General features: G+C 39.7%; 1 protein-coding gene across 4 annotated transcripts; it reads left to right on the plus strand.

The window, feature by feature from the left end:
• The first annotated feature begins 746 nt into the window (after nucleotides 1-746).
• On the plus strand, nucleotides 747-23,389 carry LOC143877965 (DNA N(6)-methyladenine demethylase ALKBH1C-like). Of its 4 annotated transcripts, none has more exons than XM_077380324.1 (5): nucleotides 747-934; nucleotides 4,229-4,426; nucleotides 8,249-8,572; nucleotides 15,741-16,020; nucleotides 22,969-23,389. In XM_077380324.1, the coding sequence occupies exons 1-4, from the start codon at nucleotides 839-841 to the stop codon at nucleotides 16,017-16,019; spliced, it is 897 nt and encodes a 298-aa protein (XP_077236439.1). In that variant the 5' UTR covers nucleotides 747-838; the 3' UTR covers nucleotide 16,020; nucleotides 22,969-23,389. The 4 variants fall into 4 exon arrangements, with proteins under 4 accessions (XP_077236439.1, XP_077236438.1, XP_077236440.1 ...); XM_077380323.1 differs by having other exon boundaries at nucleotides 22,982-23,388; XM_077380325.1 differs by lacking the exon at nucleotides 22,969-23,389 and adding an exon at nucleotides 22,611-22,753.
• The last annotated feature ends 899 nt before the right edge of the window (nucleotides 23,390-24,288 follow it).

Here is a 24,288-nt window from a genome sequence, read left to right on the forward strand (position 1 = left end):
TTAGCCAAGGGTACTAGAGTTTTTGAAGGGGGTTTTCAAGTATTTGGAATTGGAGTTATCTAGTATAAACAATGGGGTTATCAATTTCTGAACGGGCTTATCAAGTTTTTGAAAATTGGCCAAGGGTACTAGAGTTTTGGAAGGGGGTTTTCAAGTCTCTAGGATTAGGGTTATCAAGTATCAAAATGGGGTTACCAATTTTCGAATGGGCTTATTAAGTCCCTGGAAATTGGCCAAGGGTATTAGAGTTTTGGAAGGGAGTTTTCAAGTATTTGGGATTGGGGATCTAGTATCAAAATGGGGTTACCAATTTACGAATGGGCTTATCAAGTCCCTTAAATTGCCCAAGGATACTAGAGTTTTGGAAGGGGGTTTTCAAGTCTTTGGGGTTGGGGTTATCCAGTATCAAAATGGGGTTACTAATTTCCGAATGGGCTTATCAAGTCTCTTATGAACACATTTTTACTTCCTGTTTTTTTTTTTTCACTCGTTCATTTTCATGGTTTTTTTCTTTCTACCGTACGATTCTTCTTCCTCATCTTCCATCGAAAGGGAGAAGGATAAATGCAAAACCCTAGATATTGAGAGAGAGATGGGAATGAACTTACGTTTCAAATTTTTGAGTTTTTCCGCCTCCAATGGTGGCTAAATGATGAAGAAGATGATCGGTAAGGTAAAAAAAACAAAGTTGAAAAAAAAAAGTAAAAAAAAGAAGAGGGAAATAAGAGAGAAGAGGGAAAAGTGGATTTTCGTCCAGCTTTTAGTGACAAGAGTGCGAGGGTTACGTCTTTTCTCTCTTTTCCGCCAAAATTGCCCCCAATTTTCTTCTTTGAAGAAGATGGAGAGGGTGGGTTGGGCAAGGCTAAACAGTTATTCGAAATCAATTTGGAAAAGTTTTCACTCCATACCAGTAGCTCCGTCTGGTCATAAATCTGTACGTTTTCTTCATCGTTTATTCTTTTCACATCCTCTTCAACCATATGTATTTTTGTGTTTTTGGGAAATCTTCTATTTAGATTTAGGTCGTTGACTGACAGAAACCTTAGTTGGGCTAGACGGAGAGAATAGGTGAAGCGAGAAAAATGTTTTTTTTTAGTGAGAAAATTGAGATGGGTCACGTAGCTCCTTCGGAGATTGGATTTGGTAATCTTTTGGGTAAATGCTTATCCGAGCTTTTGTAAATATTGGGCTGTTTTTGTATAAAAAAATAATAATATGATTTTAGGATGTTAATCTGGGTAGCAATAAAGTGACAGAACTAAAAACAAGTTGGTCCACTTTTTATTTCTTCCCCTCTTTCAAAGATTTCAATTTGATGATTCTTTTGGCAATGTTATGTGCATGTGGTTGTCAGAGCTTTAGGAGATGTTGGGTTTGGTTAAAGTTGATATTAATCTGGGTATTAAGAAGTTGAGAGAAAGAAATGTGGAATTCTTCTTCTTTTTGACTAATCCTATAGAACTGCATTTTGATGGTTGTGCTTTAACACTTTAATTTATATGCGTAACTTATGGTTATTTGAGTAGTGCACATACACAGGGATGCACACACATATATAATTGCTATTTGCGTGCCCAAACTAATAAATCACATTCCTTGAGATTTTCGATATGTAAAGTCGTACTGGTTGAGATGAAGATAGTTGCTCCCGCCAGTAGTAGAGCAACTAACCGTCCCAACCACCTGTGTGTTGCTGGGGTGTTTCTGGGCTCCTACCCCTACCTATACATCTTTGCCAGCCTGAAATCCCCCAACACCCACCATCTCACCATGCAACAATGTGTTTCTGCATTTAATGTGCCATCAGAGCACTACCAAGTCCCACCTGTCATGTAGATATAAGTTGCTATAGTTTGTTGTTAGGGTCCATAGGAGAATCAATTGTTTTGGCGCCAAACAATTCTATTTCTTCCTCTATAGCTAAACACCATCTAGAATGAGACATAATACCCTGTTAAAAAACATGAATACAAGAGGACGGAATAGATAAGTCAAACTAACAATTATTGGAAAATAACCCATCCTAAGAGATATAATTCCAGATTGGATGACCGGTATAAGCAAGCCTAGGGCAATGGGAACATATTCAAGCTCAGGGTTAGAGGGTGGATCATTAGTCGAGGAAGTCATTGGAGGAGCCCATTTAGTTGGAGGCGCATTACTAGCCTTCCTTTTGCGAGTATATACTTTCTGGAGAACCGATACTGAATTTTCTGCGAACAAGCCAGATTTTTCATCATAAACAATATGCATGTCTTTTCAGAGTGAACATAAATGTTTGGAAGAACAAGACCATCTCATTGGTGTGAATGTACGTCTCCTGTAGCCAGATTTGGATAAAAAGCAGTCTCCAAGAAGTAACATCAACGCATACGAATGTTTACAAAAGGACAGACTGGAACGTTAGAGTAGACACCCCATTTTGACCGAACCTCTTTACCCTTTGTTTTGGTTAGAAACCCTATTAGACTAATGTTCTAGAGCCCCACTAGGAGACACACTATGTCTCATTAGTACCCTTTTTTAGTACAAGAAGAACCAAGATAAATTTGAACACCTGGGGCGTGTTTTTTTGTTCCAATATCTAAGTTCATGAACAAAGCATATACACAACCGAATGTTTTAGGAGGAAGAGAGGACAATAGGGTATTAGGAAACATAATAAAAAAAAGAGATTTAAAATGAAACGGCATTTCATGATGTAAAAATGGCATCCCCCTAAAAGGTATGTGGAACATTCATTTCAATCATCAAGGCATGAGCTACATCAAGAAGGTGCCTATTTTTCCTTTCACAAATACTATTTTTGCTATGGAGTGTAGGATCATGAGGATTGATGTAAAATATGATTGTCAGATAAGATGTTAGGCATACGTTCCCTACCATTATCTGATCTAAGAATGCATACATTCATACCAAATTGATTTTGACTTCAATTCAATAAATGCATCATAAAGTTCTGTACTCTCTTTCAAAAGATATAACCAAGTCATGCGAGAGTGATCATCAATAAATATAACAAAACATCGATAACCATGAGAAGTTGAAACCAGAGAGGTCTCCCAAATATCCGAACGAAATAAGGCGAATGGTGTGGGATAGTTCAAAAGTTAACTCAGAGAAGATTTATGCTGTGGTTTTACTAAATCTGAATGCTTTATCCGATTGTGGTTGGTTTGAACTATTTTAGATGGGAAGGAAAACTCATTCAGCTCCTAAGTTCTCCATAGTTTTCCGCAAGCCTCCGGGTTTGCACCAAAGTGCTATCAGAGCCCAAAGCTCCATAACCACATGCCACTTTGGCATTCATCAGAATTCCGCTTAGGTTATAGGGTGTCACTCTCTTTTGGTTAGCGTGGCGTAGGTGATCGTGGTACTTCCATTAGTGGTTCTAGGTCATAGGGTCAGTCTAGTCCAGTTGTTTGTTCTTTCTGTTGTCTATGGAGTCTTAGTTAGGGTTATTCGACTCGTCCCGTATATCCTCCACTTAAGTCCGTTCGTTTGGGCCATGGTCAATAGGGCTAATGCTCCACATCGGGGCCCAGGTCGACCCCAGCCCGGAGGAGCCTGACTGCATCACACACAAGCCACATTGGATAGGCCTCCCAACATGTTGACTGACATCAGAACAACCCTGGCTAGGATCAGTGAGCACTTAGGTTTAGCAGCAACAGGACGACCGGTACCTCCTAGTCCATCACTTCCACTCACTCCACCTGCCACATTTGAGGCCAATGGTTGAGAGTTAGATATTGACGACTCCTCAAAGGGCCAGTCGGACCCCATGACCTAATCTTTTATTCCGAAAATGCTTTTAAAGTTCCTTTTGTTTTAAAACACATGACCACTCGTCCCACATGAGGCCAAAAATTTCTCATGTTGGCCTATAATATCAATGGTCCAACTAGGCTTGACTTCTATTTTTATTTTTTTTATGGTGGATATGTGAATGAATCGAAAACAACTTGCGTAGAAACCGTGAGGAAAGACTTGATAGCTAGGAACATAACAGAGAACATGACCTTAGATAGGATAGAAGGGAAGAAAATGATCCATGTAGAAGAACCCAACTAGAACTAGGATTAGAGCCAGGTAGATTCCTTTTACCTTCTTCATGATTTTTTTTCTAAAGGATTCATTTAGCCAACCCTAACTAGTTTGGGACAAAGGCTTTGTTGAGTTGAGTTGATTTGAGTATATGTGAATGAATGCTTGTGTTTGTTCACAGGTTCTCTTTCGCGAGGATTCTCTTGGGTGTTCCCCCTTTGACATTTGCGGCGGAGTGCCGATAAAAGTAAATGCTTGTTTACTCACGAAGGATATGGAAGAAACAAAGGAACTTGAACACTATGAGAACGATGTTTGTGTCAAAGCATTGGAGCCTGGAATGTTTCTTTTAAAAAATTATATCAGTCATAGTGGCCAGGTACCAGTCCTTTCTTTACATGTTTGTCTTGCAAAACTTTATTGGATTTTTCTGCATCATCATGATTATCTGTAACATTATGGGACTGTCCATTTTTTCTTAGATCCGCATTGATGAATGTATATGGTTATGTTTTTTCTAATTACAGGAATAATCTTCCCCATCTCTATTTCCTCACAAATGAAATGTAATTTATAGACACATTCTTAATTCTCACACGAAGAACTCGATTGTGTGGCATCTTAATGGCACTCAAATTATCACAAAAAGGAGTAATTACCCGTGAAATTTTGTTTTTCACCCATATTTGCAAAATTTCTACCAAAATGTTTAAGATTTCCACCGAAATTTAAAGATTTCCATTGACATTTAATACCTTAAGGTCATTACTTTCATCAAGGAGGAAGACAACTATATTGAGGACAACATCGACGATTTAACAGTTTTTTATAATTGATATTTGTCACTTGATATTTGAGACTTGGAAAATTGATTTAATCTTGTGTCTTATTATTTGTAAGATTAATTATTATGCTTTTGTTTGGATTGGAAATAGATGTTTGGAATATGAAAAGTGCCATGAGGCTTACAATATATAAGAAAAAAGAAGTGAACTACAAAATTCTAAAACAATTTTTTTTTTTTTTTGAAATGGCAGGATAATTTCATTAAACAGGAAGAGGGCCGAGATGGACCCCAACCAAAAATACAATAGAGAAAAACCTAACAATTTTAAAACTCTAAAATTTTAAATAATTTTTTTAAAAATTTTAAAATTCTAAAAAAAATAAAAATAAAAAATCACACTTTTGGACAAAAATACCCTCTAACGACTTAAAACTTCTACCCACTTAACATTTCCGTTATATATGTGGGGTCTATATAAGACCCTCATAAGATACTGATGGGAAAAGACCGTGGTACCCCTACTATAACTTAGGAGATTTAAAAGACACCTAAAACACACTTGAAAATTAAAATATGGCCCTAAGATGGTCCCAATCAATATGGGCCCAAACATCACTGTGAACTAAAACAAAGGGAGCATGAGATGCATGCAGACTCAAAGGAAATGACAGATGAATACTCTTACCATGAGAATAAGATTCACATGTAACAGTAGAAGTTATACGAGAAATCAGTTGTATTAATTGTTCTAAATGGTCATTTTGTGGGTTAACAATGCGTCTATGCCACAAAAAACAAACGTTATGCTGAGTATCTAAGAGGAACAATAAGAGATGGGCCTTATATTAAATATAATGAAATCTCAAATAAAACACAGTAATAAAGTAGGAAATATTATAGTATATTCAACATAAAAGTCATGAGCAAATATTGACCATACAAAAGAGGGAATTGAAGCATATTGTCCAAATAGGAGATATGTTTTTCCGAGAATAATATGACAAGTTGACAACCTAAATAGGGAAGTAGAAAAGACATGTTACTTGAATCATCAAAGTGATGACTGGTGGCACCAGTGTGGATTTCCCAACAAGCGTCGGATGGACATGACAATGAGAGATCTCCAGTCTGAAGGGTGAAAGCCATTGATGGAACTGCTGATAATCCACAATAAATGTATTGTATCATGTAACAACTATATGATTATGCTGAAGATTTTACATCCTGTCGATGATAGGGCAATGCTATAATACTGAGGAGTAGACCCTGGAGCACAAGATTACCCTTAAACTTGGTCGAGGCCATTCCTTGGGTTCTAAAACCCCTATTGAGAGTAGTGTGATCCACCATGGCTTCTGTCTTGGCCATTAACATGACCACAACGCCGTTCTTTACCCCAGTGAGCGGAAGTTGAATTACTAGAAGCTAAATGGGTATGGGGGAAGATCCCATAAGTCCATTAATTCTACAGCAAAATTCTCGACTCTACGAGTGAATCCTTCTTTGTAAGGAGTGAAATTACACGTACACGTATATTGTGTTTTGGAGAATGATCTTGATCTTGAGAGCAACTTGAGAATTTCCCAACTATTGCCCTAATTCCAATAGATTCCACCTTCTTGCGTAATCCAACTCAACTAAGCCTTTGTTCCACCTTCTTGCATAATCCACTAGGAGTTATAAATTGAGGGCCATGAAACCATAGCAAGTGTGCCTCGCCCTAAAACCTAGTTTTCTTGTGCTATAAATGTGTGAAAAAAATCATGGTTTGTAAAGGAATTAAGGGGGCGACCAACCTGGGAGGTGGAAAGGATGACTTACCTTTGAAGGATCTCTACTTTTGGACAACCACAAAAGTTTTGAAGCTGAATGATTTGATCTCATACCTTGAATGCTTCTTTAGCAACAAGTAATTGTTGTGCTTAGTCAACGATTCAGCAAAGAAGTTAGTAGTCCTCCATGGGATGTTCAATTACTTGTGGGTTCAAGAAATGTTATTGAGGGAACCTCTCTCAATATTATTCCTGCTAATCTCTCACTCTGTCACTATATCTTGCCGGTTCAACATCACTTGATAGAGTCGTTGAATATCCTTAATGCCCTTTCCCTCACAAACCTTAAAAGACAATAAAGAAGATAAAGTTTATGGGGTTCTTAACCTCATTATGATTTGATTTTAATCTAGTTCAAAATATTCTCTCTTCTCATTGCTGATTTGTTTTGGTTGCACCGGAAGGCTGCATCTTCTTGTGAATAAATTCAGATCAACAATGTTGAAGCAGTAATGGTTCTTTCTAGATTTGGCATTGCTTGGGTTTTCCTAACCAATCTAATGGATCTCTTTCTCAGTTGGTCATTGGTCCCTTGGAAGAGGAAAGGAAAGATTATAAGGTGTCCCTCTTTTTTAGCCATTGTTTGGTTGTTATGGAAAGAACGGAATGCTAGAATTTTCAAAGGTGTTTCCAAGGGATCCCTCTTCCTTTATTGGAAAGTAGTAGCTTGGGCGATTTCATGGGTCAAAACCACTCCTTCCTTCAGATTTGTGTCTGCATATGCCTTTGGCATGGATGGAGGGACGTGTGCAGTAGTATGGAGGTACGAACAAAGCTTGTGCAGGAGTGGGAGCCTCCATTTCAGAGCCTCTTGAAATTGAATTTTGATGGATCCAGTTTAGGGAACCCCGGCCCTCCTGGGATTTTGTTTTCTTTTTTGGTGTGTGGGTGTGTGGTGGGTGGGTGGGTTGGGGGGTGTTCTCAGAAATGACTTAGGGGACATGGTTTGGGCCTTCGCCGGTCCTATTGGCATTGCGGATTCGAATGCAGCTGAGGTTCGTGCTGTGCACCAAGGTCTCAAGTTGATAGATAGAAACTGCTTAAATAAGGTGGTCGTTGAAGGAGAATCTTTGAATGTGATTCGATAGGTCAAAGGCCTTCATCCTCACCCGTGGAGATTTGCCCAATTTTTTTATGAGATTCAAGATTGGGTGGGGAAACTCATCTATCGCTTTCCAGCACGTGCGCCGTTCCGCTAACGGGGCCGCTGATAGGCTCGCTTGAGAAGGAGTTGGAAAGGAAGATTTAGAGCTCTATGATTTTATACCCCTTGATAATCTTTTTCTTTGCTGTTCTGTATTTAGGCATCTCGGTCTTTTTTTAATGAAATTATTTGCCATTCAGAAAAAAAAAGCAGTGAAGGTTGTTATGATCAAATGTCACCTTATGTATTACTGTTAACCCATCCTTATTTTGATCCACAGGGTCCTTATGTTGTGCATTGTAATTTTCTCAAAACCTAATTATTTTGTGAGTTGTAAATACAGACTTGGCATGGACTAGCATTTCTCAATTTTGTGGATTCTTCTAAGATATTTTGTTCTTTTAATTAAAGTATTTGCATGGATGTACTTTTTTTTAGGTTAAAATTATCGAAAGATGCCGAGAACTTGGCCTTGGTTCAGGAGGGTTCCGTCGATTTAAATTGCATCTAATGATGATGTGTCTCGGTAGAATTTGGGATCCACAGGGGTTCTACAAGGACAGATTTGACAAAACTGGTGTGGAAGTGCCTAGTATCCCAAGTGAATTCAAGCATTTAGTTAAAGGGGCAATTGAAACTTGTCACGCCTTTCTTAAGCATAAGTCTAAATTTTGTTCACCAGAAAATATACTTCCTGGAATGTCACCTGATATTTGCATTGTCAATTTCTATAAGAGAAGTGGGAAGCTAGGCTTCCATCAGGTATGCAATTTGATTGAATAATTAGTTTTTCCCATTGTTTTCCATAAGGAAATTTTTTCTATAAGTTGTAGTAGCTACAAACTTACACGAGTGCACATAATAAATTCAGATCTTGGATGTGTTTGATCAAGGTAGGTTTTTCTTGTTTTGCTATTCTGCAATTGATTGCTTGATCATGTCCTGTAAAGAGAACTGTAAACCATTAGATTAATTCTAAACTAGTATGCATTCTTCTTTGTGTATTTCTAATTTCTCCTGTAAGTTGATAATGATAAGATCTTTGACTTTTTCTTCTATGGGTTGAAAATCCAATGAATTTATTTGTATTTTAGTGACAATAGTTTCTTTAGAATTCCTATGGTTACCATAGATCCTCTAGCCTGTGTGGTATGGGATGAAAATCCAATGAATTTATTTGTATTTCAGTGACAATAGTTTCTCTAGAATTCCTATAGTTACCATAGATCCTCTAGCCTGTTGTGCTTAATTGATGCCATTATGGCTATATCTTGTGTTCGGGTCGTATGACACCTAACTTCCAATAAATTAACTTAGTAGTCAACCTAGTCTCCTATCAACTAACATTGAGCGTCACATGTATTAGTGCTTTCCGCAATGGCTCTCGAACAAAAAGCCTCCTCCTTAGGGGGTACTGGAGCTCTTCAAGCACACATGGGTACTTATAGAAAGAAATACCCCATGTAGGATACAAAGGAAATTTCAAACAAAGAAATTTCCACTTGATCCCCCAACCCAACATCTATCTGGTTGCCTTGCGGAAATGTATCTTTCCTCATCCTTTTTGTCGGATCAATGAAAGTGTTTTATTCATCTTCTTAAAAATCTTCTAAAGGACCAATTCCAGCACACCTTATTTCCCTCTCAATAATACCACTGAGCCATCATCACATGTTTGTTTATCACTAACATACACCTAATGACTAAACTACCCTAATACATGTTATTCAACACTCCCCCTCAAGCTAAAGTGTATATACTACGGAACTTCAGCTTGCTACGAAGGAGACTACAACAACCAACTAAAAATAACAAAAAGTACAATAAGCTTATACACACATCCAGCTTGGCATAACACTCCTCAAGCTGGTGTGGTGAATACATAATGAAAAACATAATAAAAAGTAGTAACGGCCACAGTGAATAGCACCGAGATTAACGGCCATCAAAAGAAACAGCTCCCCTGAAGTAGCACAAGAGAGCAATCAAATAGGGCCTCCTCCTGAATGAGAGCACATCAGACAGATCAACATATCACGAGCAATGGAGGCGCCATGGCAGGAACAATGGTCCAATGAGCAAAAAAGGGCACACCAAAGGTGCGCACAACGAATTTCGGCGAAGCAGCACAAAGGCAAAAGAAGATAACCACCGATGGGAAACCATCAGAGACGTGGTCAACGGGGAAACCATCATCTGGAGAGAAGAAGAAAGGGAAAAGAGGATAACCAACCAACGTTGGAGAAACCATCGTCTCGTAACAAGGTCGACGGCATGAACATCGTCGCCTGAAGATAAGAAGAGGATAGGAAGAGGATAACCAATCAACGATAGAAAAACCATCGTCTGGTGACAAGGTTGACTGCACGAACATTGTTGCCCGAAGATAAGAAGAAAAGGAAGGAGAAAATAACCAACCAACGATGGGGATATCATCGCCCTGAAAGAGAGAGGTCGATGGGAAAAGACCGTCGCCTGTAAGAGAGCCGACCAACGATGGGAATGGAAACCATTGTCCGGAAAAGAGAAATGCATAAAGCCGGACAAGACTAATGCGTAAAAACTATGCTAAGAGACGGAGAACATAATCACCAACAACACTCCCCCTCGGACGAGACTACATGAGCCCGAAGATGACAAGACAAGGAGGACAATATCAAGAGTATCCTCTTTTACACTAGATGGGGCTGTCCCCAGTAAACAAAAAGGGGCTAATACTTTATGTGGGTAAGTAATATATTGACCCGATTTTCTACTTGGAACAAAGTATTTATGACATCTTTTACACTAGATGGGGCTATCCCCAGTAAACTAAAGGGCAAATACTTTATGTAGGTAAAGTGATATATTCGCCTCATTGTTTTACTTGGAACAACCCCCTTTAGTGCATTTATGCCTCCTCTTTTACACTAGATGGGGCTGTCCCCAGTAAACAAAAGGGGCGAATCATTTCCCTTTATATATCACACGAGATTGATAAAGAGTAAAAAGTTTTCAAGAAAACGTGTTTCACGTTTCTCCATCAATTCTTTTCAGGCGTCTCACGTTTCCGTTTCACGCTTCCGTTTCCTGACCTGGCAACTATGGGAAGAACACTTCATGACTTTTTTAACCCGGAATTTATCTTGGAACCCAGGATGACACCTTAAAAGAACACTTCATTAATTATGTAGATCTCCGCCTCTCTTCTGCCTCGAGTTTTGCAATTTAACATCCCTTGATTCGAGGAAAATTTAGACGCTTCTTGATACAACTACATTCCCTTATTGATATGAATTGTTATGGTTAAAGCTAGTTTGAGACTAGTCTACAGGTTCTTTTGTTGGGCTATCTTAGCGACTAATATGAAGTAGGCATACTTGGCTAGTTGATTATTTCCGGATGCGTTAGTCTGACTTTTGGTATGGTTTGGACTACTTTAATTGCAAGGTTTTACCCATCAAGCTCTTGAGGTTCCTAGGAATCCCCCGTGAACCTCTGGTTTGCCCTAGCATTGATATATCGTTCCAGGGATAGGGGTTAGGAGTTTGGATCTATGTAAATTGTGGGAGTTTTACATGACTAGCTACATGTTCAATGATATAGGCACCGTCAACCCACCTGCCCTTGATGTTCTAAAGTTGACTGTTGATTGATCAAGTTTTTGTTTTCATCAAATGTAATAAAGTGGACACATCTCGGTGATAGTTTCCATGGATAGTTTCAGACTAAATTGAAAAGTCTTGATCAAATTTCTAATTGGTGATTATCCTTTTGCTTAATAGATGCTAACTTGGAAGCTGATTCATTAGCAAAAAGTGGGGTCGATAGGTAGATTTTGATTGCGAGTTACCATTTTCCAAAGGATGAGGAAGGGATGAGTTTTGTTTCCAGCTCTGTTTTGTTTTTTTATGTTTCTTACAATTTTTGTCTCTCTTTCTTTGTTGATTGTCTAGTCACTCTTTGTGTACTTTGTCCTTTCTTGTGTCGAGTTGAAGCTTGATGTTAAAGCTAAAAAGGAGAGGGGTGGGGGGATGTTATCATCTCCCTTATTGTTGTTGTTATTAGGGATGTGCTTGTGATCTTAAAATTAGGCATTTATCGTATTTAACTTGCTTTTATTGTTTTACATAGGACAAACTGAGGTTATGTGAAATCAAAAGCACAAACAAATCTAAATATTGATCTTCATTAAGAAGGGGGATTGACGGGGAAGAAAATATGTCTGGGATTTTTTCAACCGTCGACATGCTAACCAAGCCCAACATGCACTGTTATCGTCTGGTCTGAATATCACATACCAGTGTATTTGTGGTTGTAGCCTTGAATGGGTAACCCCGTCCTATTTACATCTTATGGATTGTGGATATTCAGCTCAGGAAGCTTTCTATACTCTTAGTATCTTTAAAAGTTGTTGCTGGAGATCTCTGATCTTCATTAGTCAAGGGGTGAATAGAGAGCCTTCATGGCTCCCCCCTGAGACCCTTTTCTCATTCTCTTGGGAGCCAGGAGGACCTGGGCACAATGACTAGGAAGTTAGATTTCAGAAATGGTATTGACAAAGGCAGGAGGCCTGATCCAAAACAAAGTGAAAGCGACTGGAAATGCTTGAAATGCAATTACTATAACTTTGGTTTACGAAGCATTTGCAGGAAATGTTTAGAACCAAAGATCAGCGATAAGGGTGAGAGTGCTAAACTCTGGGTCCCAAAGACGTCCATTAAGGAGAACCATTCTCTAAGAGTGGATGAAAAAATCCCTCTGCTCACCGTCCCAATAGATGTGGTTAATGATAGGAGGAAAACCCTGGAAAGCTGCTTGATAGGCAATCTGAGGAATAGATCCTTGCTGGAAGAAATTTGGTCTTGGGCGAAGAGACAATGGGCCCTCCCGTAGCTCACCAAGCCTTTTGGTATCTCCCCTTCCATGATGCTTTTTTGCTTTGAGTCCAAAGATCAGGCTACATCTATTCTGCGGCGGGGTGGTGAAGCATTGGGGGGTTATCTTCAATCCCTTCACCCGTGGTCTCCTGTTGTTAGCTCGGAGCTAGAACAGTGAGGCTAAGATTTTCTAATATTCCTCTCCATGCTTGGTCTCTCTCCACGGTGGAGGTTTTGGGTCAGCACTTTGGACATGTTTTTGAGACTCAGTTGTATGGGAGTCATGATCGCTGTCTGGAATTTGCTTCTGCCATCTATAAATCTTATGGTAGATTCTACTATCTATCCAATTGGAATTAAGATGGTGGATGAGTCATTAATGTCCTTCAAGAGCCCTTTTGGTAGGGGAGGATTCCTCATCTCTTGACCCTGATCCTGAAGCTGGTGTTGTTCCCTCGTCGGAAGGTGTCCATCCGGTAGTGGGCCCCACATCGGCCCCTGGGTGTACTTCAGTCATATCTAAGATTATAGAGCCGTTGGATAGTACTGAAGCAAATTTTGAATTATCTTTTACGTTCTGAAAGGAAAAATTGACAGTTTAACCAAAGAAGAATTCTAGACTGAAGGGAGCCCTTGCAAAAAAGAGGTAAAAGGGCTCTCCTATTGGTTACACATCACCATCATGCATTCATAAGGCTGAAAAGTCAAACATGATGGTGATGTGCAGCCAATGGAGGAGCCCTTTCACCTCTTTTTTGCAAGGGCTCCCTTCAGTTTGGACTTCCTCTTAACCAAAAAGTTTGATTCCATCATTGAAAGGGAAATCTGTAAGTTTTAGGGAAGGGGCGTGTCAGAAGACTTTTAAAGCTAAGTCTTGTACTAATCCTGGAAAAGGTTTTAGAAAGGATTTCTCTGATTGTCCCTCTTTACAGCCTTCGTCAGTAGCAAAGGCAGTAGTAATTAAAAATCGTTTTTTCAGAGACAAAAAGAATAAGAGAAGCTCAAGAGTCACGCCTGATAAATCCAGTCACTTCAAAGTATTTCGTGCCAATAGAAAACGCATTCCAAATCAAAGTAAAAAAGTAGGTCGGCAAGGGGGAGGAGCGCGTTTCGAAAAACATTTATTGGCTATGAAAGGTGGCCTCTCTTTGTTTAAATGTGACCTCTTAGGCTTCCTAAGAAAAGAAAGATCTTGTTCGAGGTGTTTAGTATCCAAGTTCAGTTCTCTCTTGAAGGACTTTGATAAACCCTTCTCCCTGAAGCCCCATATCATGTCTAACACCAGTCCTTCCTATGGGAAAAGAAAGGCTGCCTCTTTTGAGGTAGACGACCTTCAGTTCCTTAATGGCCTACAGTATGATGAAGATCTGGCAAAGGAGGAGTGCCCTACACCTAAGGAAATTGCCATGGATATCGAGAGAAGGAAGTGGAAAAAATTCAAGAGGGACGCTTTGGCCAACAAGGACTGTCTGTTTAAAGTCGCGGGGACAACTAATCCTAAGGAAGCTTTTTTTAGAATATATAAACTCTTTTTTTTTCAGGAAGCTTTAGAGAAAGAACGTAGTGCCCGTCGACAGCGTTGGGAGGAAGCTAAGGCTGCGGAGATTGAGATGTTAGAAACGTTGAAGGTGAACTTGGTCTCTGAGACCCAGGAGTCAAGGGATTCCCTTTACCGGGAGGTTAGTTTGGAGGTTCTAGCCTGGATGGGATTGGAGGAGGAAGATCAAGAGGAAGGTTCGAAGTTGGTAGAACCAATGGAGAAAATGAAAAGATAAGTAATGAAAGGAAAAAAAAAGAAAAAGGAAATAGGAAAAAGAGAATAGAAGAAATCAAAATTCTTGGTTTATTGCATGTTTTGTTTAGTTTTGGCCCCGTCCTTCGTCGAGACCTCGTGGTGATAGGTTGCTCTCCGTCATTTTGGCCTTTTGATTGGACTCTCAAGATTAAGGGGTTACACTGGATCTTATGACATCTATCTTTTAAAATAGCAAAGCTGAAATACTCGTTTAATCCAGAAATTCCATTAGCCTTGGCTTGAGAGATTCGTTCTTTCGCCTGGGCTTCTTGTCTGGATTTATTTAGTCTTGCTATATCTACTTGGAGGTCTACATTTGAATTAGAGTTTTATATATCTTAGAATGCAGGTTTGTTTTGTCCGTTGAAGTAATCTACCTATGGTCTTAGAGGCTCTTGTTAGGTGATCTAATTCTTGCAGCTTTAGCAAGATGTAGTTGCCTTTTTATGAAAGAGCATCAGGGGATTTGTATATGAGTATGCTATGGAATAGTTGAAAGGACAACTATAGCAAGATGTAGCCAACTTTTTGTGAAAGAACATCAGGGGATTTGTATAGGAGAATGCTATGGAATAGTTGAGAGGAATTTTTGTACTTCATCTTTTTGGTTATCTTTTAATTGGTCTTGGGTATGCCCATGCCAAAACATGTTAATATCTTGTATTGCAAGTTGGGACTCCTGGTCCCGAATGCTTTCTAAATATTAATGAAATTTGTCAATTAAAAAAAAAAAAAGGACAAACTGACACGGTTGCACACCTGAAGTAAAAGTGGGCAATACCATTTCAATATTATTACCAGTTATTTTTTGTTATAATATATACCATATTATATGGAAGGCATCGCAATGGCAAAAAAGGAATGTATGCATCTGCATAAATAAACATGTCTGCTAAAATAATTTTATGATGATTAGAAATCCACCAGAAAGTCTAGACATTTGGTCTTTGTAATCTTTAATTTACGAGTTGTTTTGTCAGTTCTTTCAATATCTGGATCTTGTTTTGACAGAAATTTACTGTTGTGTATCTATATCAATAAATGTACGTTTGCTTGACATAAGTTATCAAGCAAGAATTAGCTGTTATTTTCGCATGAAGTTTGATTTTGACTAACCAAGACTGTCCAAAGCTAATCTCTAGTGATACCAAAATTGTTTCATTACTTTCATTCGCCTTCACTCATGCTTTGGCAACTATTTTTTTTATAGTTTACCAAGCAAGGAGTTGTTTACATGAACTATTTAACGGTTTCTCATATATCTATCGCAATGCAGGATAAAGATGAAAGCAAAGAGAGTATTCGTAAAGGGTTGCCTGTTGTTTCCTTCTCTATTGGTGAATCGGCAGAGTTCTTATACGGATTTGATAGACATGAGAGTAAGGCAAAAAAGGTTCTAATAAAGTCAGGTGATGTTTTAATATTTGGTGGTAAGTCAAGGCTTTTATTTCATGGAGTTCCACGCATTCTCCTGGATTCTGCACCAAGGCGCTTACTTGAAGAAACAAATCTCCTTCCTGGAGGACGCCTCAATCTGACTTTCAGACAATATTAATGTTTGTTCTCATTTATTTTTGTTGTCATTTTGGCTACGTGCTCAACTGTTGCTGATTTATTGATGATTATGTTTTCATATAGTTAATTCCAGTTCAAACTCAACAACTCAACAAAGCCTTTGTCCCAAGCTAGTTGGGGTCAGTTAAATGAATCCTTTAGAAAAAAAATCATGAAGAAGGTAAAAAGAATCTACCTGGCTCTAATCCTAGTTCTAGTTGGGTTCTTCTACATTGATCATTTTCTTCCATTCTATCCTATCCAAGGTCATGTTCTCTGTTATGTTCCTAGCTATCAAGTCTTTCTTCACTGTTTCTACCCAAGTTGTTTTCGGTGTGCCCCTACCTCCTTTTACTCCATCAATTTGGCACGAGTTGCCTCTTCTCACCGGAGCATCCAAAGGCCTACGTTGGATATGTCCATACCATCTTGAGCGGTGCTCTCTCATCTTCTCCTCAATTGGAGCCACCCCCACCTTTTTACGAATGTCTTCATTTTTAATTCTATCTAGCCTTGTGTGGCCGCACATCCATTTAAAAAAAAAAAACATGTTTCCATGCAGCCAAATTTTATTTTGTTGGATTTGTGATTTGCCAGCTTAGTGCAAAAAACAACCCATCCAATTTCCTGAATCCTGTTGGATTTGTGAGGACGACTAGACACTTTATCTCTCTCTCTCTCTCTCTATATATATATATATATATATATATATATATATATATAGAGAGAGAGAGAGAGAGAGAGAGAGAGAGATCTCTATATATATATATATAGAGAGAGAGAGAGCGAGAGAGAGATCTCTCTCTCTCTCTCTCTCTATATATATATATATATATAGAGAGAGAGAGAGAGAGAGAGAGAGAACATTTCCTACACACTTGTGTAGGTAAGTTACCTACACACTACCTTAAAATACAGTGGGGGCCCACATTGTTTGGGTGATCCAAACAATTCATTTGAATGGTCCTCACATAGATAGGGTGTCCACAAAAAATCAGATCCATAGGATCATCCTAACCATTCAAACTATGGAGGCAAAAAATGGACTAATTTGTGAGGGTTTATACACGTCCATTTTACCTCCACAAATCGTAGGGTTGGGATGATCCTATGGATCTGATTTTTTGTGGACACCCTATCTATGTGGGGACCATTCAAATAAATTGTTTGGATCACCCAAACAATGTGGGCCCCCACTGTATTTTAAGGTAGTGTGTAGGTAACTTACCTACACAAGTGTGTAGGAAAATGTTCTCTCATATATATATATAGGGCTTTTGGGCCTTGTTGCGGCCAAAGTTGATGATCAGCTGAGATGGCTTCGGAAGAGCTGTGAACCACCTGCGCACATAGCAACGGTTAGAAGGCCAACCTGGAGTCTTTGACTCCGGGAAGACCCTTTGATGCTTAAGTCAGTGACTGCAACAGATAATGGAAATATAGACTACAATAATAAGCTTTTGGGATCAGAACCCCTACCTTCGAGATTTAGAAGGCTATTTATAGTAGGAGGCCAAGGAGGGGTTAGGTGTGAGATTACCTTAATGCCCCTGGACAAGTGTCACCTTGTGATCGGGCAAGGGCTTGGTCTAGAACTTTCCAAATTGGGTAAGATTACGTGGATACCCTTCGCCACTTGTCGGTCTTTGATTGGGCCGTTAATTTTACCCCCATCAGTTGCCCCCGATTCCTCAAATCGAGTTTCTAGCTGGGGAAGGAAGAGAGCGTTGACGGGCTTATCACTAGTGGCCGGTGTCGGTTCGTGCGTCTTGTTGTATTGCTTATGCTTCAGAGGGAATTCCAGTTGTAGTTTTAGTGACATTGGGACTTAGAAAATTTTCGCCTTTCTTCTCCACCATCGTCCACTGTGGAGCTCGACTTCTACTGAGCCTTGGCATTTTTTCACATTTTTTCGGTCATTGAGGCCCCATAGGGAGTTCAAATTTCATTTTTTTATGAACTGCGCCTTAGCATTTTTCACACTTTTTGAGGCATTCAAGCAGGGAGCTCGGATTCCATTTTGTATGAACAACACGTTAGCATTTTTCACACTGTTTTGGCTCCTTAATATTCAAGTTGAGTTTGGCTTGCTCTATGTAAGAGCTACGCCTAGTAATTTTTCGCGAAATTTCGGCTTCAAATGCTCAAATATGAGCTTGGTTTGCTCTTTTTATGAGTTAGTGCTTGTAATATTTGGCAAAATTTTGGGACCAAACACCCTCAATAAGGAACCATTTGAGGACAATATGAAAAAGGAAAGAAAAGAAGTTGTTAAATATTGTTTCGTTGCTACTATTCCCCATCGTCCATCGATTGACAGCTGGATTTTTCGATCGAGGACCAATTCTTTTGATTGATGATTTGGCCATTTGATGGATGATCTGGCTATTCGATCGAGCTGTGGTCAATATGACATATAAACCATGACTTACTATGTTTTAATTCCTTCAATCTCTAATAATTTCCTAGTGCTTTTTTTTTTAAAGTGACAAATTTTATTTATACCATGAAGATTACATTGGGGACCCGGGTCTCGCCTAGCATTTACATAGTATTATGGCGAGGAGCATGCTCCTAAGCCATCAAAAGAAACAAGTAAAAAGTAATCATAAATACATCAAGATAAAGTATAGATCATCCAACCTGTCAACTCCCACCACTCCTTACAAAACTACAGACCCCATGGCAACCCCAACCGAAAGCCATTTCCCAACCTCCTTCCCTATCAACCAAAAATAATTCTTCTTCTCTCCAAATCTCTTGAGGACAAGTACATGTACCAAAGGGGATATCACCCAAGCGAAAGACTGGAATCTCTCAAGCTAAGGGGAATCAGATTCAATACAACTAGTCCACTGCTTCGGAGTAGTGCCTAAGATTACCAGGCCTAAGAAATTGAAGCTTTAGTGAAGATCTTCATCATTTCATCCACTCACTTGCTTCCTCAGAAATACTCATCGAGACGAACTTAATCAAGGCAAAACAACTCCTAAAGAGGGGAGTCAAAGATTCTCTCAAACCTATCCTAAGCCTTCCATGCTAACATTCCTCCTACGGCTTCTTCCGAGAGATTTAAAAGGGCTTCTTTAAACTACCAATCAATCAACACAAAAGTCTTCCTCCCTTTAATCAGAAACTTATGACAGAAGGTTATGAAAAGCCTAAATTGAAAGAGGAACTTAATGTCTAAGCCCCCTCTCCAATTTTCTTTTTAGCCTCTTTTGCTCTCACCTTATTATCTTCCTTGTCTGTTACCGCCATTGCTAGAAACATGTTTTTAGAGGCCCCCCAAATCTTCATAATATTCAATCCCAAAAACGTCCCCCATTGTTAGCAAGTCATTGACTTCTTCCGAGAACGATCCACGGCTTCCTGACTCTTTTGAACTATTAGCAATCCGCTTATCCTTACCGCTAGAATCCCCACTAGGCCCTGGGAGCTCCCCAACTCGCTGATCTACTTCCTCTCCGAGCATTTTCGAAGGATCAGCGACCTCAATAATCGGGCAATCCTGACTATTCTCCAGGTCCCTAATTGCGGCCCTTTTTTCCTCCTCCCAAAGGCGCCGACGAGTGCGTCTTTTCTTTTCTAAAACTTTACTGAACATTGGGAGATTAAGGAGAGGCAGATGCAATTCCTTATCACTTGACGTCTCCGAGGAGTTGAGATCGATGCCGGGATTACTGGTGGAGTCTTTCCTTAGGTGTGCCCATCGCTTCTTAGCGGGCTAAGGGAAACCTCGTATGGGGTGGGTGATTCCTTTCTTGCCAGTTTTTCATTATAGCGAAGATCTTTCAGGAGTTCAAGATCTCCAACCTCGTACGAAAAGTCATGATCGATCGAGGTGTTGCCACCCTGGATAACTTCCTTTCCTGGTATAGCTGGCTCAGTGAAGATGTCAAAATTTTGCAGGAGCTTTTGAGAGTCAGCAACAAGTCTCCTCTTCCTGTGATCTTCTTTCCTAAAAATACCTTTGAGTTTCCTTGTAAAAACAGAGAAACCACCTCGGGTAGCTCGCACCCGTACTTCCGGATTAGTATTTCTACGGGGTACATTACCTTTCCCTATACGTAGGCGTTTATCCTTAGAGATTTTGATTTCCTTATTAAATCTGTTTTTTTATTTTTAGGGCCTTTTTCTCCTTTTCTGAAGTCAAAATACCCTGGATAGCTTCCTTCCCTCGCATAGCTGGCTCAGTCAAGTTGTCAAAATTTCGAAGGAGCTTTTTAGAGCCAGCAACAAGTCTCCTCTTCCTGTGATCGTCTTTCCTAAAATTACCTTTGAGTTTCCTTGTAAAAACAGAGAGACCACCTCGGGTAGCTAGCACCCGTACTTCCGGATTAGTATTTCTATGGGGTACATTACCTTTCCCTATACGTAGGCGTTTATCCTTAGAGATTTTGATTTCCTTATTAAATCTGTTTTTTATTTTTAGGGCCTTTTTCTCATTTTCTAAGTCAGAATACCCTGGATAGCTTCCTTCCCTGGCATAGCTGGCTCAGTCAAGTTGTCAAAATTTTGAAGGACCTTTTGATTGTCAGCAACAAGTCTCCTCTTCGTGTGATCTTTCCTAAAAATACCTTTGAGTTTCCTTGCAAAAACAGAGAGACCACCTCGGGTAGCTAGGACCTGTACTTCCGGATTAGTATTTCTATGGGGTACATTACCTTTCCCTATACGTAGGCATTTTTCCTTAGAGATTTTGATTTCCTTATTAAATTTGTTTTTTATTTTTAGGGCATTTTTCTCCGTTTCTTAAGTAAGAATACAGCTATCGACGATATCTTTACGAAGAGCCTTTCCTTTCTCACCACGTGCCGCATCAATTAATGATTTCTGTACCGACCTGCCTCCAGTCTGACCCAAACTTCCCAACAAAGCAGCAACTCGGGTTTCTGACATTCTAGGCGACTTGTTGGCTCCTAGGCCAGACGAGGAAGTGGATTTTTCAAAATTCAAACATGGGCTCACCAACGGCTCCCTACCGTTGTCACAACCCTCGGGATTAGCAACTGCCACCTTTTCTGGCGGGTCAGCCATCGCCGGCGATTGAATATCTAATATTTGCAAATCGGGTCCCTTAGAAACAACCAAATTATCTTTACCACTTGATTCCCCCCATTACCGACATCGCCATACTATTAGTACTATCCTTAGATATCACCTTGACTCTTATAGAATAAATGCTGGAATCTACTCTTAAATTAATAGATGAGGGGATAGATTTTCAAAGGGAAGTTATGACCAAAGCCGAGGCAAATGTCATACAGTGGTCGTGGTTACCAAAGAGCTGAGTCTGGACAGACCTAGGTGCTGTCCGAGGCTCTCCACAGTTGATGTAGACCAGGCATGAAGAGGAATATCATAGAATCTGATCTTGATGGTTCTAGCTCCCGTGTTATAAGCCGGGAACCAAAGCTGAAGGGAGGAGAGGTATCCCCACAGAGCATCACCTCCACGCCTGAGAATAGCAGTCGCCTGAGATTCCAACTCTAAGGTTTTTGCAGCTCGGACAGGCTCCGACATCTTTTAGCCCACTCCTATACATCTTCCAATAACCAAGAACCATATTTCAAACACCCGATGAGGCCATTCTTAAGACTCTTCTTTTTCTCCTCTAGTAGGCTAGTTGGGATCTCAAGGGCCAAGGGATCATCATGTATGTCAACCTGAGAGGGGCCGACTTTAGGCCTCCAAACCATGGCTAGGGCCAATTTGGTCTTAGGCTATGAGCATTTCCTACAGACATTACGCGAGGCAAAGTTTTTGTAATGGCATTTTAAGCACATCCAATCACAATCATTCAAGGGCATGCGACGATTAAACTCAGACGCTCTGCGGCCCAGGTTTCTTCTGGCCCCGAAGTCCAATCGCCTCGCTCTGGTGTCCCTATCCTCAATACTTCTCCAATGACCCTGAATGGGATCTGGGGGAGCCCACTGAGGCCTAACCAGATGGTCGCCTTGCCCGAACAAACTTAGTGTCCTCCGGCAGCAAATATTAAGGACCGCCAAAGATTCAAACACTTGCAGAGCATGATACCCTGATTCGATAAAAATTAGGAAGTATTCCACTGTATGGTCAAGGTTAGAGCCACACGAACAAATAAGGGAGTCCACCGGAAAGTCAGAAACAACGGCCATCGGAGGAAGAATCCGACGGCTTCTGAAAACATCCCTAGTAGTCGTTTTTACTTTCCTCCTCTTTCTCCTTCTCCTTTTTTTCTCACCAGATATTCTCTCACTGGAGAAGCTCCCCACCCAAGCGCAAGCATTCTTGCCACTTCATAGTGCTTTTGGATGGCCAAGATTGTTTAGTAAGTCCTCTTCAATTTGTGTTACGTTGTAAGCATCATCATTCAACTTTCCTAGCACTTCGCAAAGGAAATGGTATTTTTTGGTGATCTTGTTGATGACTCAGCTTTCAATGCACACCCTCCATGTACTGTCCTTATGAATCAACAAAGCAGGTATGACACACAAAATTGATGATTTCACGAATATACTCCTTTTCAATCAAATCTTCTACTTGCCTTCACTATTCTTCATCTTCTTTATGTAATATCTGGTAATATTGCTTGTCTTGATACAAGGCATCGAGAATGAGATCCATTTGATGCTGAGTGTTTCATGGTAGGTATACCCAATTGCAAATCATTTGGGAATACATCTGTAAACTCTTCCACGGTTGAATGGCACTTAGGTGAACGCAACATCAGTGCCTTTCAAGGATTGTTCGAACTCAAGGTGAGACAAACACACCATATTTCAGGCACTTTCTAGTCACCTTTAAATGGCACTTGTGTGAACTTTTGACTGAAAATTATTTATGGCAGAATAAAGGGAGTCAATGACGATTTCTTAATTTGGAATGGCATTATAATTTCTTTGAAAATCTTTCATTGCCAAGATATTCCATCAGTTTTCTTAGTATCTGAAATACTTTTTTAGATTGTTGTTTCAGGTGGTTCCTCCGGGCAATTCCAGTAGTTGATAAGCCCCTCTTTTTTGGGTTGCTCCTATTACTTGAGATGTCAATAGAATCGATTGAACCTGACTGACTCACTGTGTCCTACTATTTCCAGAAGTGGGGCTGTTCATATTTATTCAATACATGTTTTTAAATGGAAAAAAAATTCAAGTGGCATGATATTTATGGTCCTTTTCTTTGAAGTGCAAAGTTGCTGGATGTTGAAGGGCACTTCTAGCACTGTTTCCTTGCAAAGTTTCCAGCAACAACTATTTAGAGATGCTTGATTTCTTGCTGCCGAAGAACAATGAAACTTCTGATCTTGTTTTACACCTTTAGCAGGATATAGACAGCTCTGTGCATTGTTGCATTAGCAAATTTCATCAGATCCATTTCAGAATTGTTCTAATAAATAAAGGTTTGTGGTGTCTGTATGTAGGTCCAATTATTTTTTTTATTAAAAAAAATGTAGTTTCATGATCAAAACGATCCGTTGTCCTGGCCGGACAATTGAATGGTTTAGATCTTTGATCCTGGGGTCCTTATTGTATTTTTAAACATCTATCTACAGGCACCGCATGAAGTGTATATTGAAAAAAAAATAAAAAATCAGTTTGAGCGCACCTTGTTAAAACATCCAAATTGTTCATTTGTTGGGCCTCAATGCAAAAATATTCTCCATAGGATGACCCTAACCCTCCTATCTGTAAACTGACGGCACCATATTATCCTCAAGATCGAATAGTTGGGTTCATCCCATGATTAATTTTACAAAAATTCCTATTTACAGTGTTTCTGCTCTGCAGCGCAGCGTAGGGACCTGCGCTGTAGCGCGTTATAACGCCTCCCATTGGTCATTTGTGGGCCCGCAAAGTGGGACCCGCTGAATGAATCAATGGGCGGTGTTATAAATGCCCTATAGCGCAGAAACACCTCTCTCTCTCTCTCTCTCTCTCTATATATATATATATATATATATATATATATATATATATATATATATATATATATATATATAGAGGAAAAGGATTGTACGCTCGACCGTACCTAAAGTTAGGTACGGTAGAGTGCCAAATCACATGGGTCCTCCATTTTTGGTGGGCATCTAAACCATTCATTTGCAAGGCCCCATCATAGATAGGGTGCATACCAAAAATCAGCACCATTGAATCATCCTAACCCCTCCAAAACTTGAGGCCAAAATGGGCAGATTTGTGGACAAACACTGTCTGTCCATTTTGGCCTCCACAAATGGATGGGTTAGGATGATCCTATGGAGCTGATTTTTGGTATGCACCCTA

The sequence above is a fragment of the Tasmannia lanceolata genome, unplaced genomic scaffold (assembly GCF_043159265.1).
Source record: "Tasmannia lanceolata isolate RefF3 unplaced genomic scaffold, GAP_Taslan_0.1 ptg000005l, whole genome shotgun sequence".
Taxonomy (NCBI): Eukaryota; Viridiplantae; Streptophyta; class Magnoliopsida; order Canellales; family Winteraceae; genus Tasmannia; species Tasmannia lanceolata.

Coding starts and splice junctions, on each gene's coding strand:
- LOC143877965 (XM_077380324.1), top strand. CDS start 839: ATGGAGAGGGTGGGTTGGGCAAGGCTAAACAGTTATTCGAAATCAATT. Junction 935..4,228: donor CTCCGTCTGGTCATAAATCT/GTACGTTTTCTT, acceptor GTTTGTTCACAG/GTTCTCTTTCGCGAGGATTC. Junction 4,427..8,248: donor ATATCAGTCATAGTGGCCAG/GTACCAGTCCTT, acceptor ACTTTTTTTTAG/GTTAAAATTATCGAAAGATG.